At 34.7% G+C, this 19,682-nt stretch overlaps 1 protein-coding gene across 5 annotated transcripts in view; it reads left to right on the top strand.

Annotated features, from left to right (window-relative positions):
• The window catches only part of LOC125659834 (uncharacterized), a 106,314-nt gene that overhangs the window by 67,181 nt on the left and 19,451 nt on the right, over window positions 1–19,682 (top strand). For 3 of the 5 annotated variants that reach the window (XM_056146660.1, XM_056146661.1, XM_056146659.1), the window contains 3 exons: window positions 2,328–2,363; window positions 14,296–14,331; window positions 17,031–17,093. In XM_056146660.1, the coding sequence (XP_056002635.1) occupies window positions 2,328–2,363; window positions 14,296–14,331; window positions 17,031–17,093 (135 nt within the window). The remainder of the gene's footprint in view (window positions 1–2,327; window positions 2,364–14,295; window positions 14,332–17,030; window positions 17,094–19,682) is intronic. The other 2 variants (XM_056146663.1, XM_056146662.1) reach the window with 1 other exon arrangement.

The raw sequence follows: 19,682 nt of genomic DNA, 5'->3' as shown, positions 1-19,682 counted from the left end.
TACCACAGGTAAACAAACTTGAAAGTAGCCTGGCTCACCAATATATATGATGTTAACAATCTTTATCTATAATGCACACAGCCCGTCACGCCCCGCGTAACGTCACCCCCATCCCCCCGGATAACCCCTGCCACCAGGCAACCCCACATCCCCTACTCGGGTACCCGCAAATCTTTCCTGCCATACTGCCTTACCCTTCTCGGACTACCTTGACCAGAATACCAGGCCATCAGAATTACTGCCTAGCCACAAACCAGAATAAGACAAGACAATGTACAATAATTACATTTAATCATGTAAACTAATAAAATTTACTAATGAATTCCAACATTTCAAAATGTTGCCCCCGCTATGATCCGCGGTGCAAGATGGCAAAATATCCTACCGGCGACGCCAAAAGAATGATTTCCTATAAACGAAAACGCAGGAAAAACACTCAGAAACACATATATTAACAACTAACAAGAACAACTTATAAAAACTCGACAAATACAAAGAAAAAGTACAGAATACTTATTTTAAAGAATTCAATTTCAAATTACTTCATAACCTACTTACAAGTAATGCCTATGTTAGCAAATGGAAAAACGTCAATAAAAATTGTCCTTATTGTAATACAGTGGAAAATATTGAACATTTTATGTTTGATTGTATTGTGTGAAAAGAAATTTGGAGCAATATATCCGATATTGTAAATTTTGATATAACATGGAACATCATTGTGATTTAATTTTATAAGTTTATTCTACATGTAGCAAAACTAAGTACACTGTACATTTTGAATAACACTTTTTTCCTTCGTTGCCTGTAAGATTTACAAATACAAAATGAGGTGTAGAATTCTTAGCAAAGATATGAATATTGATAATATGTGCTCCTTTTTGACGAATGTTTCAATGCAGAAGTTTTCATCTTTTCAAGGATATATATTTACGTCTATAATTTGTCGCATCGATCAGTGACCTGGCCCTCGAACCAATGCTAGTGGGGGACTAGCTGTATTATGGACTATGGTCTTTGGTTTGCTGAGCGTCCCCCACTAGAAATATGATTACAATTTGTAAACAAAACTGTATTTATATATTTATGCTATTTAAAGTCAATCGATCCTCGTGTGATGTCATAGTTTTTGCAAAAATCTTTTATCAAATTAAACTTTGCGCATGATAGAAATATATCTTCAGAGGAATTTTATTCACTGCATAAAATAAAAAATTGGTAAACTATTTATATTGAAAAAGTGTACATTTTTTATAGATAATCAATTCTTTATAATTTAAAAAATGTTATCAAGGGCAATAACTCCTATGCTGGTATTTCTTCTACTGCATGTCTATCATGCATGATTTCCCTAATATCCACAATTAATTTATACATATTTATGACTTAGCAGTTTTTTTAAAACTGTTGACATTTAAAATTTGTCATTTCAACAAGTTTTTATCTATTCTAATTATTCTGTACAACGAAAATGTGTGATTTTCTGATGTTAACATATACTTCCGTTTTTTTAAGTCTGACATCTTTAAAAATGTGGCAACATACACATTTTCTTTGGTTATTGTTTAAATTCAACTATATTGGTTGGAAATTAATAGTTTTGCACTTTTAACCATTATTATTGATAAGTCACATGAGGATCGATCCACCTTAATTACTCACAAATCTGTCAATATTTTTCCTGTAGTCTTTATACAGTTGCATAAAATGCTTATTAATGTATGCTGTAGTATGTAATTTATTTTGAGTAATATCTATATGTACATATTTCACTACTATAATATCATTTTTTGATGCGTATCATTTATATATCTTTATATATCGATGTTGCGCGATGCAATAGACAAATATATTGTATTAGATGGAGCTTTGTCGGGGCCCCACTTATGAAGTATTCTACTATGAAAAAAAATGTTCGGGTTGTTAAAGTCGTTAGAAGGTGATGAGAACCATATAAGTTTCGCTTCCACTTTCTACCCACTTGAAAAACCCAAACAATCTATGTAGACAGGCAGTAACAATCTCACTAATAATAGATCAACCATCCATGTCAATTAATCTAAACTTAGATTTACGGTTCTGTATTATTTCTTGACCATTTTATATCACATTCTTTCCATTATTCAAATCCACTTAACTGATGTACCAAAAGTGTATTTCAAATAGGATTGTCTGTACATTATATTTTTTTAATTCATTTTAAATACACAATTTTTGCTATGATGTTTAATTTAGTAATAAGATTACTGCATCCATTACGTTTGCGTAACTTCCATATCTCTAATGTATGCATTTCCTTATTTCAATACATCGAGTTTATTTTCTAGCAACCAATTTGGATGAAGGATGGGACACAGGATTGCGTAAGTATTCATCGGTCTTTTCCAAATATATTTCAAAAACTCAGTAAAATAATAAGGTTATATTACCAGAATTAATTAAGTATTCTATATAGTCTGCTTTGTTGAAATTAAAAAATGAGTCTCCTTCTCAAGTATGTGTGCTCATCTCGTCTCTGTGTCCTCCTTGTTTATGAGAAAAAACATTACACTGGCAATATTTCTATTTCTCTTCATATCTATCTATCTATCTATCTATATATATATATATATATATATATTACCAAACTTTATTAAATGCTTAATGTACCTCATTGCCGTTTAATTTGTGTTGAAATTCCTGAACGAAAGATAATATCTGTCAGGAGAAGATACTACTATTCGCTACTTTTTCTTTTTTCCACAAATTTTACCTTTCTTCTCTAAGTCGAGGGAGTTTGCTTGTAATTCACATTTAGACAAGACTGAATTGTTAAAAAAGACACAATGCATGTTACTAGTTCAAAAACATAAATGTTAAAGAAAGAAAAGACAAAGACTATTATGAATGATTGTCACAGGTTCGGTTCTATTCCAGTTTTGTTTACGATATGTCAATGAATAGAATGCTGCACTGGTTTGCACTCTACAGGCGACGACTTAAAAAATTGGATAGCAAATTTAGCGAGTCTAAACCATCTTTCTTAAATGTTTAAGCAAATAAATCAACTATAGATTCTGTATTATTATGTCCTGTCTTCGCCATCAACAAAACTACTTATTAAAGTTCTATACTATCTCCAAAAACATTGTCGAGTTGTTAAAGTCGTCAGAAGGTGGTGTGAGCCATATAAGTATCGGCTTTGCCCAACTTTCTAACCACTTGATTATCTTAAACAATTTCTGTATACAGACAGTAACAATCTCACTGACACACTATATCAATTAATCTAAACCTAGACTCTACTCTTCTCAATTACTTTATCAACAGTTTAGACTATATTGTTCTCGATTTCGTTACCTGAGATACGAAAAATATATTTGAAACACGAACTTTCTGTTTATTATCTGTTTTTAACACATTAGCAATACATGATATGATACATGATCTAGTGATAAGTAATTCAAAAACTTACTTTGTTAAACACCACTCTGATTCCACGCACAAGTACTCTGAAGTTGATATAAAAATATGCTAGAGTTCCTCATTGACAATATCTTTGTGGTCTTTGGTGGTCAAGTCTTCCAACACTCTGTTGGAATTCCAATGGGCACGCATTGTGCTCTTTTGTTAACTGAGCTGTTTCTATTTTCATATGAAGCAGAATTTATTCAAAAACTTCTACGTGAGAAGAACAAATTATCTCGCTGTGGCCTTCAATTCGACATTTCGATATATTGATTGTCTATTAACAATGATAACTTTCATTCATATGTCGATTTGATATATCCCTGCTTCATACTTAGGTATTTTATTGAAAGTAGACATTAACGGCAAACTGACAACTCAACTCTATGACAAACAGGATGATTTCAGCTTCTCCATCGTCAACTTCCCATATTTATGTATCAATATTCCATTATCACCTGCATGTGGTGTTTATATATCTCAACTAATTCGATATGCAAGAGCTTGCTCTGCGTATAGTCAGTTTTGAAATCAAGGTAGGCTACTGACAAACAAATTGATGGTACAGGGGTTTCAACAGTCTCGATTGAAGTCAGCATTTTGCAAATTCTCTGGTCGTTATAATGATCTAGTTCGTCAATACAACCTAGCATTTGGTCAAATGTTGTCTGACGTGTTTCATACCGATTGTTAAGCCGTTCTTGGCACACTGATTTTGACTGCGGATAACTCCGTTTACCTGATCAGGATATGGGGCTCACGGCGGGTGTGACCGGTCAACAGGGGATGCTTACTCCTCCTAGGCACCTGATCCCACCTCTGGTGTGTCCAGGGGTCCGTGTTTGCCCAACTATCTATTTTGTATTGCTTGTAGGAGTTATGAGATTCTAGGTGTCTGTTGTTTTAAAAACAGACTACTACTGAAATCCTCAGTACTAATTGCATAATTTGGACACAAATAAATGTCAAATACACTTATACCCCCCCCCCCCCATCCCCAACTCTACAATTTAACGAAGTGTATATCTGAAGAAGTTTTCTCCATAAAATTGAAGAAATCAAACCCTGGTTCTAAAACAAAATTCTCAATTCTGGTATAGAGCATTTTTAAAAGTACCGTCAATCCAGAGTCCTTAGATTTACAATCTATGTTAATTCCCCCTGTCCCAAAGATGCTTAAAAGAAATTTGAAAAGAATTGGAAGGGTGGTTATCAAGAAAAAATATTAATGTTCAATTAACGTCTTATGATGACTGACGCACACAAATAGCAACATGTAGACACTTGAGTGATTCTCAACATTGACCTAATTAGAATCAATCATTTTTACAAATGATACCAAGCTCATACACATGTGTACATATATATGTGCGTCATTGACAACAAAACAAATAGTCTTTTTGAGTATGCTAATTAAGTGAAATAATATTTTTTTTTAGGAAGTTGTGATGAAAACGTTTCAAGTCATCATGTCGCATAAAAAATGGATGGTCTCATGTGATTATTCTAGAGAATTCAGTTTCCATGCAGGCTCTATAACCAAGAAACTAAACCCAATGTACCACATTTCCCACATCTATTAATTTGTTTTAGGATTTATAATACTGGGATTCAAATTTGAATTTAAAATTATGTATTCAATGTGTATGTATTAATGCTGAATATTTACCTCCTCAAAGTCAGCAACTTGGTCAACTCCATCTTTAGGTGATTTGCACAGTATGATGCTCATACAGCTGAAACACAGAAAAGCACACATTAATTACATAAAATAGTGGTCATGTACTTTGGCCAAAATATGTGATTATTGGATGAAAAAGTAAGAATTCAAAAGTATTTGAATATTTACAATTTACATTTAATATTTTTTGATTTACTTCAGTTGACAGGACCTACATGTATTAAAATTTGAGGGCCCAGTTACAGGACCCAATTCAAAATCATAAATTTTTCATCATTTAATTTTTCCAAATCAAGTGTCCTAAAGTTCATAATTACAGAAATGAGAAAACTTTAAATCATAATAGTATTTGTGTGATTTCTTCTGTAGATTAGAACCATCACATATTAGTGGGGGTTACCACAGGTAAACAAACTTGAAAGTAGCCTGGCTCACCAATATATATGATTTTAACAATCTTTATCTATAATGCACACAGGCATTCACATGTTTGTTTTTATTGTAAACTTGACAGTCAGAGAGAGAGAGAGAGAGAGAGAGAGAGAGAGAGAGAGAGAGAGAGAGAGAGAGAGAGGGTCATCACTTAGGATTACATAAATTAAGCCTAGTCCTTTTGAAAATTTCCACATGAAACATGATTTTATAAGTATTCCCCAATTTATACAGATCCTGAACTCTGTGTAAATGTGATAGGAAACTCCCTGAGTGAATGTTAGGTTGGGGACATACTTAACTAGTATTCTATATTGTACACCCATGCAGTAAATGACAGGACTACTTACAATGTTCAGTCTACATGTATACCACTATAGCTGACTAGGCTAGTGGTCAGTATAAAATAAATTGGGGTTCTCATATGTTTACTAAATGCCAAATTTTCTGATACATTTTATTCAGCCTTTACTTTAGAATTTGGATTCTGAATCAAATAGAATACTTACGTCAATACAAGTTCCAACACGGCAACAGACAGGGCTTTTTCATATTTTCTATGAATATGTCTGTCAGCCTTCTGTTTCCCTGGTCATTTTTTTAGTCGGATGTGATGCAATAAAGCGTTAAATTCCACAACATTTACTTTTTCTACGAATTACGTAGATGATTGGATGCTAGAGTCCGGTGACTATGGCAAAGATCAAACGGATTTGTATTCCATGAAATAAACCGGAATCCTTTAGCACAATTAAAGATAAAGATCGTGGTAGTGAATTAAGTGAACAAAGAGCATCTGATATTGATAAACTTCTGAAGAACAAATTGAATAAAAACTCAATTTCCACCTCCTGCCATACTGAAAACAAATGAAGGCTGTTCATATCTCCAATGCAAGAGAGTGTTACAAAGGGCAATAACTACTGGTATATGTGTTTACCTTTGGTTTCTCCACAAATGTGTTTTTGTACTTTTTTAAAGTAAGATTCAATACATTTTACTAGCATGTGAGTTTACACCAAATGACTGGGCAAATATATTTTATCCCTCTCTAAAAATTACATATATCAAACCCTTATACATCATAAAAATAATTATTTCTATTGTTTTCAAGGGGTTAAATAAATACCAAAAAAATCTAAAAGCTAGAACCTAGCTCAAAATAATTTTTACAATTGTTGTTTTTATAAACAATAGCGTTTAATTTTTGATTATTCAAAATATAACATACATGTGCATATCTTGTCCAGCTGTTGTTAGAGGATCGGTTTCCATGGAAACCGTTGCTAAGTCAAACCTTTGCATGTCCTTTTTGTTTTATATCTATCATAATATTGTTACACACAAAGTTTCATAAAAATCTGTGACATACCGTGGCCACTGAATTTTGATAGTTACATAGAATCAGTCTTAAGTAGTATGAAGGGTGAATATAACGAACAGTGATCAATCTCAAAACTCCTACAAGCAATATAAAATAGAGAGTTGGGCAAACACAGACCCCTGGACACACCAGGGGATTTAAGCCTTAAACTGTTCATTCTGTGACAGAAATAACTGATCTCGGTCCTACGAGTCTCTACAGTCCAGTAGCTAAGTACTTCGTTACTAGCTTGAAAATACGGATGTATATTTAATTGCTGCGGTAAAATGTAGAAATTCATTTCAAAATTAAGGATTATCTCCCTCATGCTTAGCACTTATTCTTAGACGAATTGGACTCCAATTTTTAGCACTCTGTTTTCCACCTAAAATAGCTCTTACAAGTTTATTGTTATTTCGGATTTCAAACATTTCGGTTGAGCATCACTGAAGAGACTTTTTTGTGGAAATGTGCCTCTGGTGCATCAAAATTGGTACCGTAAAAGTTTTACATTTAAAAAGAAAAATATTCATATTGCCAGAAGACAAACTTAAGCGCTTGAGAAAGGACACAAATATAGAATGAGGTTTTATTGGGAATTTGCTTTGCCTTGAATAAAATTACAACATATTATTGAAGATAAAGCGGGACTGCGGTTTACAGACTGTAGATAGCAAACTTTAGATATCAAAAGTGGTGTCTGGACCATCTTTCTTAAATGCTTGAGTAAATGAATCAACAAAAGATTATACATGTATTGTCGTCGACACAGATAAAACACTTATGAAGTATTATACTCTTAAAACATTGTCGGGTTGTTATATTTCTTAGAAGGTGATATGAACTATAGAAGTTTTGGGTTTTGTCCCACCTTCTAACCACTTTAATAATGCAAACAATTTCTGCAGACAGGCAGTGACAATGTCACTAACTAATATTAGTGGGGGTTACCACAGGTAAACAAACTTGAAAGTAGCCTGGCTCACCAATATATATGATTTTAACAATCTTTATCTATAATGCACACAGCCCGTCACGCCCCGCGTAACGTCACCCCCATCCCCCCGGATAACCCCTGCCACCAGGCAACCCCACATCCCCTACTCGGGTACCCGCAAATCTTTCCTGCCATACTGCCTTACCCTTCTCGGACTACCTTGACCAGAATACCAGGCCATCAGAATTACTGCCTAGCCACAAACCAGAATAAGACAAGACAATGTACAATAATTACATTTAATCATGTAAACTAATAAAATTTACTAATGAATTCCAACATTTCAAAATGTTGCCCCCGCTATGATCCGCGGTGCAAGATGGCAAAATATCCTACCGGCGACGCCAAAAGAATGATTTCCTATAAACGAAAACGCAGGAAAAACACTCAGAAACACATATATTAACAACTAACAAGAACAACTTATAAAAACTCGACAAATACAACGACTACAATGCTGCGTGCTTTTAGACACGCCCGCTTGCCTAGAGTTCGGGCTTAAGAGAGAGGGAATTGCATGTGCAACGTCAAATGACCCCAAGACCGACCAGAAATCCCCAAAATTCACCTTCCAAAATAACTGCAATTTCATTCATATTGTCTATGAGGACAAAAAACTCATTAAGTTTTATACTGTCCCCCAAAACGTGTCAGGTGTTAAAGTCGTCAGGAGATTATGCAAACCATATAAGTTTCGACTTTGACCCCACCTCATCAAGTTTTACACATTGGTGACCTATGTAATATGGACAATTCATTTATGTCATTTACAGAATTTAAAGAGATGTCTACAGGAAAAGTAAACTTCCTCCAGTTTTCAGGTCTTGTTACAGCAATAAAGAAATATATACAAAAGAATAATAAGATTATTTTAAAAGATTACAATATCAGATATCCCTCTACTATTGAACTATTATTCACATATAAGAAAGGTTGCCAAGCTATGTATAACGTCCTTATTTCAAAGAAAAAAATTTAACTTCTGAAAATAAATGGATTGAAAATGGTACCAACTTTAGCAGAAAAGAATGGGATACTATTTATATGCTTCCTTTTAAAACAACTGTAGAAACAAAATTGCAGTGGTTTCAATTCTAAATGCTTCACAGATTATCTGCTACAAACTACTACCTGAATATATGTAGCATCAAAGACTCTATACTATGCTCTTACTGCAATCAATTGCCAGAGACATTAGATCATTTGTTTTCAGAATGTTATCTAATAAAAGATCTTTGGTTTGAGGTAGAACATTGTTTAAAGTCTACATTAGATATTGATATAAACACAAGCAGAAATTCAATTTTGTTTGGTAAATTGAATAATGTTAAATTACACCGTCTGGAAAATCTTATAATTCTAATAATTAGATACTATATTTATACATACAAGTTCACCCCTTCAAAGAGGTTCAGCTTTGAGACCCTAAAAAAGAATGTAATTAGTCGATTATATGTTGAAAAATTCATTTTAATGAAAAATTGTAAGTACAACGAATTCAACAAATGTTTGAAAAATGCCTTACAAAAAATTAAACATTCATAATAAGCTATGAAAAGCCCTGTTTCTCTCTATGTGTTGCATCTCTTTAAATGACTTTCTTCTTTCCTTTCAAACTCTTATCTCTAACCTGTCTTTTCTTCTATAAACAAATGCCCAAAACTTTCATATTTATATACTTTAATATATCATTTTATTTGAATGAAAATAATCTATTATGTGTATATGTGTACATGTATAACTATTTATGTCTGGTTGCATTGAGTTTTTTTTTTTTTCGATTTTGTCAGATTGAGCAAAGACTAACGATAAGTTCTAGAATAAACAATAACAAATTTATTACTTGAAAAAATAAATATAAAAGAAAATATGCACACCCACTCCTTTCACTCTCAACACTAATTTACACGAATACTCAATTGACAATATAGATATCCGATACGTTGTAAACAGAGTTCTCTTTTGAAAAGTCCGAGAGTACGTATCAGATGTAAAGCAAATGTACAGTAAGTACAAAAGTAGTATGATTTAGAAAACGTTCCAACTATTCAATCCTCTTTTTCTGTAATATAATATTCTTTGATTTTGTTTCTAAATTTCGAGTTACTTTAACTTGATAATGTTACTAATCTGCACTCTGAAGACACTGTTCCGGTTTCCCGCCAACTTGCGATAAGCACGCCCAGAACGGAAAACAATCCACCACCATACAAGCCATGCACTAGCTGTCGTCAACTCCTGACAATACACCAAGGTCCCGATGCCTCCCAAGTCTCGGGTTATTCTCTACGAAGGTACACTACGCCCTTCCATATTGTAGCACAATATCCGCATGGGCCTCCGTATATCCGAATCCCGCAACTCTCTGCCTGCCTTCGGGTTGAAAGTGGTTTTTCTAAACACCTATGTGCGCACTGAAATTAATTTCATAAAAACTACCAACTTGCAATTAAACAAGAAACCGAGAACTTACAAATAGATAGATCGATCTAGACTAATTATTAATACTCACGAACTATCAGAATACAAACAAAGTACGCTTACCGGCTAGGAAAAAGATGTGCCCTCCGAACAAACTCCTATTTCAGTAGTTATATTTCTTCAAATGTCTTACATAGAACCTGACAGGACAAGATTGCTACGCGTAGCCATGTCCCCAACCACCGCAAAAAAAGTTGAGGCACAAAAGTCCCATTGCTGCTGTAAAATTTGTAGAATCAAACTGGCGGCGCAATATGATCAATACATATGGTGACTAACAATCCTACAAAATTTAAATGAAATCCGGCGGGCGGTTTCGGAGGAGTGGCATCCACAAAGTGTTTCTATAGTGTAGCATATACAAATTCAACAAAGTTTCATAACTCTTGTAAAGATTGTTAAATCAAAATGACGGCGCAATATAATCAACTACATATAGTGACTAACAATCCTACAAAATATGAATGAAATCCGGTGAGCAGTTTTGGAGGAGTGGCGTCCACAAAGTGTTCCTATAGTGTACTCTGTACAAATTCAACAAAGTCCAATAACACCTATAAAATTTGTTGAATCAAAATGGTAGCAAAATATGATCAATTAAACGTGGTGATTAACAATCCTACAAATTATGAACAAAATCCGTTGAGCGCTTTCGGAGGAGTTGAGTCCACAAAGTGTTCCTATAGTGTAGTATGTACAAATTCAAGAAAGTCCCATAACTCCTGTCAAAATTGTCGAATCGAAATTCCGGCATAATATGATCAACTACATATGGTGACTAACGATCCTACAAATTATGAACAAAATCCATCGAGCGGTTTCGGAGGAGTTGCGTCCATAAAGTGTTCCTATAGTGTAGAATGTACAAATTCAACAAACTTTCATAACACCTCTAAAGATTCTCGAATAAAATGACGGCGCAATATGATCAACTACATATGGTGACTAACAATCCTACAAAATTTGAATGGAATCTAGTGAGGGGTTTCGAAGGGGTGGCGTCCAAAAAGTGTTCCTATAGTTAATTATGTACAAATTATGAACAAAATCCGTTGAGCGGTTTCGGAGGCGTTGCGTCCAAAACGTTTTCCTATAGTGTAGCATGTACAAATTCAACAAAGTCCCATAACTCCTGTCAAAATTGTCGAATTGAAATTCAGGCATAATATGATCAACTACACATGGTGACTAACGATCCTACAAATTATGAACAAAATTCATCGTGCGGGTTCAGAGGAGTTGCGTCCATAAAGTGTTCCTACAGTGTAGCATGAAAAAATTCAACAAATTCCCATAACTCCTGTCAAAATTGTCGAATCAAAATGGCAGCGAAATTTGATCAACTACATATGGTGACTAAAAATCCTACTTAATAAGAACAAAATCTGTTGAGCGGTTTCTGAGGAGTTGCGTCCAAAACGTGAAGTGGCACGGACGGATGCACGGACATCGGTATTTCTATGTTCCCTTCCGCGTTTCGATGGGGGACAAAAATAACTATCCTCCGAACTTCTAGGACTTCTCAACGTGGAACTTTGATGATGTCGTTACCGTGCCCATCTAGCTTACAGCCAGCCAAACCGGTCTCTTTAATACTAGCAACTAAAAATAACTCCCACCCGACTCACTCTTACGATAACCCATTCGCATCAAAATCGAAACAAACGAAAAATACAAAACGCTAAATCAGCAAAACTTAATCAACTTCATTACAATTTGATTATTACAAATGGTTTCAAATCTATTGAAGAAATTAAAAGACACTTAGTGTCTAGGACAAACTACCTGTGTGAGTACATAATGTTGAGAAGTATTTTTAAATGATGTGACGTCTTAAGCGTTGTTGATTTTCAAAAAGTCAATTTCTTTCAAACAAATAAAGGTACAAATATTAATACAATATTTTACTTTCAGAGGAAATTACAAGTTATTTTCGACAAAAAAAATCCAATTTTTTCTACCAAATCATAATATGAAATAAATCTCGAAAACCTTTCATCCAACAATACTGGTCAAGAAAATTTCAACTCTCATACGGTAATGTATAGGAGAAAATCTATCAAGAAAAAGTACAGAATACTTATTTTAAAGAATTCAATTTCAAATTACTTCATAACCTACTTACAAGTAATGCCTATGTTAGCAAATGGAAAAACGTCAATAAAAATTGTCCTTATTGTAATACAGTGGAAAATATTGAACATTTTATGTTTGATTGTATTGTGTGAAAAGAAATTTGGAGCAATATATCCGATATTGTAAATTTTGATATAACATGGAACATCATTGTGATTTAATTTTATAAGTTTATTCTACATGTAGCAAAACTAAGTACACTGTACATTTTGAATAACACTTTTTTCCTTCGTTGCCTGTAAGATTTACAAATACAAAATGAGGTGTAGAATTCTTAGCAAAGATATGAATATTGATAATATGTGCTCTTTTTTGACGAATGTTTCAATGCAGAAGTTTTCATCTTTTCAAGGATATATATTTACGTCTATAATTTGTCGCATCGATCAGTGACCTGGCCCTCGAACCAATGCTAGTGGGGGACTAGCTGTATTATGGACTATGGTCTTTGGTTTGCTGAGCGTCCCCCACTAGAAATATGATTACAATTTGTAAACAAAACTGTATTTATATATTTATGCTATTTAAAGTCAATCGATCCTCGTGTGATGTCATAGTTTTTGCAAAAACCTTTTATCAAATTAAACTTTGCGCATGATAGAAATATATCTTCAGAGGAATTTTATTCACTGCATAAAATAAAAAATTTGGTAAACTATTTATATTGAAAAAGTGTACATTTTTATAGATAATCAATTCTTTATAATTTAAAAAATGTTATCAAGGGCAATAACTCCTATGCTGGTATTTCTTCTACTGCATGTCTATCATGCATGATTTCCCTAATATCCACAATTAATTTATACATATTTATGACTTAGCAGTTTTTTTAAAACTGTTGACATTTAAAATTTGTCATTTCAACAAGTTTTTATCTATTCTAATTATTCTGTACAACGAAAATGTGTGATTTTCTGATGTTAACATATACTTCCGTTTTTTTAAGTCTGACATCTTTAAAAATGTGGCAACATACACATTTTCTTTGATTATTGTTTAAATTCAACTATATTGGTTGGAAATTAATAGTTTTGCACTTTTAACCATTATTATTGATAAGTCACATGAGGATCGATCCACCTTAATTACTCACAAATCTGTCAATATTTCTCCTGTAGTGTTTATACAGTTGCATAAAATGCTTATTAATGTATGCTGTAGTATGTAATTTATTTTGAGTAATATCTATATGTATATATTTCACTACTATAATATCATTTTTTGATGCGTATCATTTATATATCTTTATATATCGATGTTGCGCGATGCAATAGACAAATATATTGTATTAGATGGAGCTTTGTCGGGGCCCCACTTATGAAGTATTCTACTATGAAAAAAAATGTTCGGGTTGTTAAAGTCGTTAGAAGGTGATAAGAACCATATAAGTTTCGCTTCCACTTTCTACCCACTTGAAAAACCCAAACAATCTATGTAGACAGGCAGTAACAATCTCACTAATAATAGATCAACCATCCATGTCAATTAATCTAAACTTAGATTTACGGTTCTGTATTATTTCTTGACCATTTTATATCACATTCTTTCCATTATTCAAATCCACTTAACTGATGTACCAAAAGTGTATTTCAAATAGGATTGTCTGTACATTATATTTTTTTAATTCATTTTAAATACACAATTTTTGCTATGATGTTTAATTTAGTAATAAGATTACTGCATCCATTACGTTTGCGTAACTTCCATATCTCTAATGTATGCATTTCCTTATTTCAATACATCGAGTTTATTTTCTAGCAACCAATTTGGATGAAGGATGGGACACAGGATTGCGTAAGTATTCATCGGTCTTTTCCAAATATATTTCAAAAACTCAGTAAAATAATAAGGTTATATTACCAGAATTAATTAAGTATTCTATATAGTCTGCTTTGTTGAAATTAAAAAATGAGTCTCCTTCTCAAGTATGTGTGCTCATCTCGTCTCTGTGTCCTCCTTGTTTATGAGAAAAAACATTACACTGGCAATATTTCTATTTCTCTTCATATCTATTTATATATATATATATATATATATATATATATATATATATATATTACCAAACTTTATTAAATGCTTAATGTACCTCATTGCCGTTTAATTTGTGTTGAAATTCCTGAACGAAAGATAATATCTGTCAGGAGAAGATACTACTATTCGCTACTTTTTCTTTTTTCCACAAATTTTACCTTTCTTCTCTAAGTCGAGGGAGTTTGCTTGTAATTCACATTTAGACAAGACTGAATTGTTAAAAAAGACACAATGCATGTTACTAGTTCAAAAACATAAATGTTAAAGAAAGAAAAGACAAAGACTATTATGAATGATTGTCACAGGTTCGGTTCTATTCCAGTTTTGTTTACGATATGTCAATGAATAGAATGCTGCACTGGTTTGCACTCTACAGGCGACGACTTAAAAAATTGGATAGCAAATTTAGCGAGTCTAAACCATCTTTCTTAAATGTTTAAGCAAATAAATCAACTATAGATTCTGTATTATTATGTCCTGTCTTCGCCATCAACAAAACTACTTATTAAAGTTCTATACTATCTCCAAAAACATTGTCGAGTTGTTAAAGTCGTCAGAAGGTGGTGTGAGCCATATAAGTATCGGCTTTGCCCAACTTTCTATCCACTTGATTATCTTAAACAATTTCTGTATACAGACAGTAACAATCTCACTGACACACTATATCAATTAATCTAAACCTAGACTCTACTCTTCTCAATTACTTTATCAACAGTTTAGACTATATTGTTCTCGATTTCGTTACCTGAGATACGAACAATATATTTGAAACACGAACTTTCTGTTTATTATCTGTTTTTAACACATTAGCAATACATGATATGATACATGATCTAGTGATAAGTAATTCAAAAACTTACTTTGTTAAACACCACTCTGATTCCACGCACAAGTACTCTGAAGTTGATATAAAAATATGCTAGAGTTCCTCATTGACAATATCTTCGTGGTCTTTGGTGGTCAAGTCTTCCAACACTCTGTTGGAATTCCAATGGGCACGCATTGTGCTCTTTTGTTAACTGAGCTGTTTCTATTTTCATATGAAGCAGAATTTATTCAAAAACTTCTACGTGAGAAGAACAAATTATCTCGCTGTGGCCTTCAATTCGACATTTCGATATATTGATTGTCTATTAACAATGATAACTTTCATTCATATGTCGATTTGATATATCCCTGCTTCATACTTAGGTATTTTATTGAAAGTAGACATTAACGGCAAACTGACAACTCAACTCTATGACAAACAGGATGATTTCAGCTTCTCCATCGTCAACTTCCCATATTTATGTATCAATATTCCATTATCACCTGCATGTGGTGTTTATATATCTCAACTAATTCGATATGCAAGAGCTTGCTCTGCGTATAGTCAGTTTTGAAATCAAGGTAGGCTACTGACAAACAAATTGATGGTACAGGGGTTTCAACAGTCTCGATTGAAGTCAGCATTTTGCAAATTCTCTGGTCGTTATAATGATCTAGTTCGTCAATACAACCTAGCATTTGGTCAAATGTTGTCTGACGTGTTTCATACCGATTGTTAAGCCGTTCTTGGCACACTGATTTTGACTGCGGATAACTCCGTTTACCTGATCAGGATATGGGGCTCACGGCGGGTGTGACCGGTCAACAGGGGATGCTTACTCCTCCTAGGCACCTGATCCCACCTCTGGTGTGTCCAGGGGTCCGTGTTTGCCCAACTATCTATTTTGTATTGCTTGTAGGAGTTATGAGATTGATCACTGTTCGTTATCTTCACCTTGCATAAAGCTGAATTGCGGTTTGCAGCAAACTTTAGATATTAAAAGTAGCGTCTGAACATCTTTCTTAAATGCTTGAGTAAATGAATTAACGAAAGATTATACATGTCTTGTCGTCGACACAGATAAAAACATTTATGAAGTATTATACTCTCAAAAACATTGTCGGGTTGTTATATTTCTTAGAAGGTGATGTGAACTATAGAAGTGTTGGGTTTTGTCCCACCTTCTAACCACTTTAATAATGCAAACAATGTCTGCAGACAGGCAGTGACAATGTCACTAACTAATATTAGATCAACATACCATATCAATTAATCTGAACTTGGATTGTACATTCCTAGACCCAGTTGCCCAACGGTTAGTTAACTATAACTAACAGTTAACTCTTACATTTATGTAGTGATAACTAAATGTTAACTGTCTGTCAGTTAAATTTAACTGACATTAACTGACATTTAAATAACATTTGTGCAACTAGGTCCTGTATTATATCTTGATCATATTAGATCACGTTTTTTCATTAATCAAATCCACTTAACAACCATACCAAAAGTGTATTTGAAATAGGAATTTTCTGTACATGATATCGTTTTAATTTATGTGCAGTACATGATTTTTGCTATGGTATCTAGATTCCTGCATCCATTATATTGGTGCGAATTTCACATCTCTAACGTGTGTTTTTCCTTATTTCAGGAAAGCGTTTACCTCCATTCCCAAATATAGACAAGATGCATGACAAAAAAGACACAGAATTGTGTAAGTATTCATTGGTCCTTTCAAAATATATTTCCAAAATTCAGTAAAGTAATAAGGTTATATTACCAGAATTAATTATTTTGTATAGTCTGCTTGCTTGAAGTTACAAAATGTGTTTCGTACTCAAGTATGTCTGCTCATCACGTCTCTATCTCCTCCTCGTCTATGATATTTTACATTAGTTATAACAAACAACGTATGTTTATTGCTTGTCGGATTTCAAGAAAATTGATATGTAGCACATGAAATATTACACTGGTAATATTTCCAGTTTTCTTCAGATCTAATTTATATCTATTTTTCTATTGCTAAACATTATAGAACGTTTAACCTACCTAATTGCAGTTTCATTTGTGTAGCGCAAGGGTATTGCTCTCGCTTCTCACCGCTACAAGCTGAGTTATATCCCCTTGATCGACAGTAGTTGTATGTGAGATGGTATGGCGGTCGCCCACTCGGACATGTGGGTTTACTCCGGGTACTCCGAGTTCCTCCCACATAAATGACCCCCTACCACAAAAATCTATCCTTGGTATTTATGTTTGTATATTTGTATGTATTTATATGCCGAATAAACATTTATTTATTTTATTTTAAAGTGATTCTCTATCAACGGAAGCACAGGAAAAACACTTAGAAACAAATATATTAACAAATAACCAGAACAACATACAAAATCTCGCCAAATACAACGACTATAATTCTTTGTATTTCAAGAAACATCCGCTTGCCTAGAGTTCGAGGGTAAGAGAGAGGAAATAGCGTATGCAAGCTCAAAGGACAACGAGCCCGACCAGAAATCCCAAAAATTCTCCCCTCCCCAAATCACTACACCCCCCCCCCCCGTTTGAGGTGGAATGTACCAATTCCGATAAGTTGAACCTGTAGCATTTTAGCTTACAATATATAGATACATACAATTTCACTAATAAAAAAATGAATTACACCTAAGATTTACGGTATGATAAACTTTACTCTATAAAATCATAGCAATTTAGCAGTCCAAAAAGTTCACAACACAGAGAGTCACGGTCACACAACCCATAACAGGGAATCCAGTAACAGGAAAGTTACATCACAGAGTCTCATACGGTCATAAACATTCCACTTGAAAACGTCACAGGACAGGTATCATCTTGGACATTGGACACGGCACTTCACACCAGAGGACATCCGATCTTCCAGGTCACCAGATCCGGAAAAACCACAAGGAAATACCCCTGTCCAAGAACGGCTGGGTTACTGCAGAGTAATCTATCCTTCGCCGCATTTCGGGGTACTGTGCATATGGAGGAGTTTACACCCCTCACATAACTCATCAACTTTCTATTGTACCTCCTTGCGGTTACCAAACCTGGGATGTCCTTGGTTCACTGTCAGTTGCATCTGGGATGCATAACCAACACCCCACGACTAATGTAAACTCGCTAAGCCACATGCAACAAAACCATCCCGTTCATTGCTTAGAAGTTTATCAGAAGGAAACTCTCAGAGAAGAAACACTACTATCCCACCAGACCTAACAGGACAGAGCCACAAACCCCGCATCTGCAGGGTCATCTCCATGAGACCCAGACACTACACAACCCTCATCAGACCAAACCACAATGGTACATTTGTCAGGTGCCTTGGGGACAGACTCCCCATGGAACTGATAGGCCACTGTTTCAATCATGGCTGGGGCATTTGTAATGATTAGACTATGCCGTTCAGCAACATTCTCTAGCACTACAACTGAGGCCTGCATGCTTTCACTCTTGCATGGAATACCAACACAGCCCTCATCACAATCCTCCGCGATTACATCGATTCCAACCTAGAAGAATCCAGACTCACTAACACGACAATCTACTGTATCATTCGCCCCCAGATTCGTCTTCTGCATCCGAGAACTGTCCATCAACGGAATGCAAACCACAACCCGTGCCACCTCAATAGCCCGTTGTCCAGCACTATTGTCCGATAAGTCATATCACTATGGCAACTGAAACTACCCCAGGTGTACGACCATTGAAACCCAACTGATCATGAGCTGAGACACACAAGATATTGATCACACAAGACGGACTGTCCGTCCAAACCCTCAGACACTGCCGAAGGATCATTGTCCACATCGCAGAACACATCAACAGCCCTGTCAACATCAAAATTCAGAGAATACCCAGAGCTAGCCCGACAAGTCGTATCACTATGGCAACTGAAACTATCCCCGGTGTTCTCCATCCTGCCACCCTGGTGAATAACACCTGTCTCAGTGTCCTCCGGTCAACCATATAACTTCTCATATGCGCCTGGCAGTACCCCTGTCTGCGCCAAGCCTGTGTCCCTGACCCCTACTTCACTCCGGGCCCTCTAAACAACCACACCCGACGATAACAAAATACTACTGCCCCCACAGACACACCACTACTCGGTTTCACTGACTTGCTGACTTCATGACATGCACTGTCGACTGCTGACCCCGTGGTACTAGAGCTACCTAATGAGGGTTTACAGAGCACATGTCCCGACCTATTTAGAGTCCCAGTCCCTGGATACCGACTAACCAACACACCCTGAATAGACAACTTGGGACCATCCCTACCAGCA

Source organism: Ostrea edulis, chromosome 8, assembly GCF_947568905.1.
Source record: "Ostrea edulis chromosome 8, xbOstEdul1.1, whole genome shotgun sequence".
Classification (NCBI taxonomy): domain Eukaryota; kingdom Metazoa; phylum Mollusca; class Bivalvia; order Ostreida; family Ostreidae; genus Ostrea; species Ostrea edulis.
The sequence above is the reverse complement of the archived record's forward strand: the minus strand, read 5'-3'. Positions and strand labels throughout refer to the sequence as shown.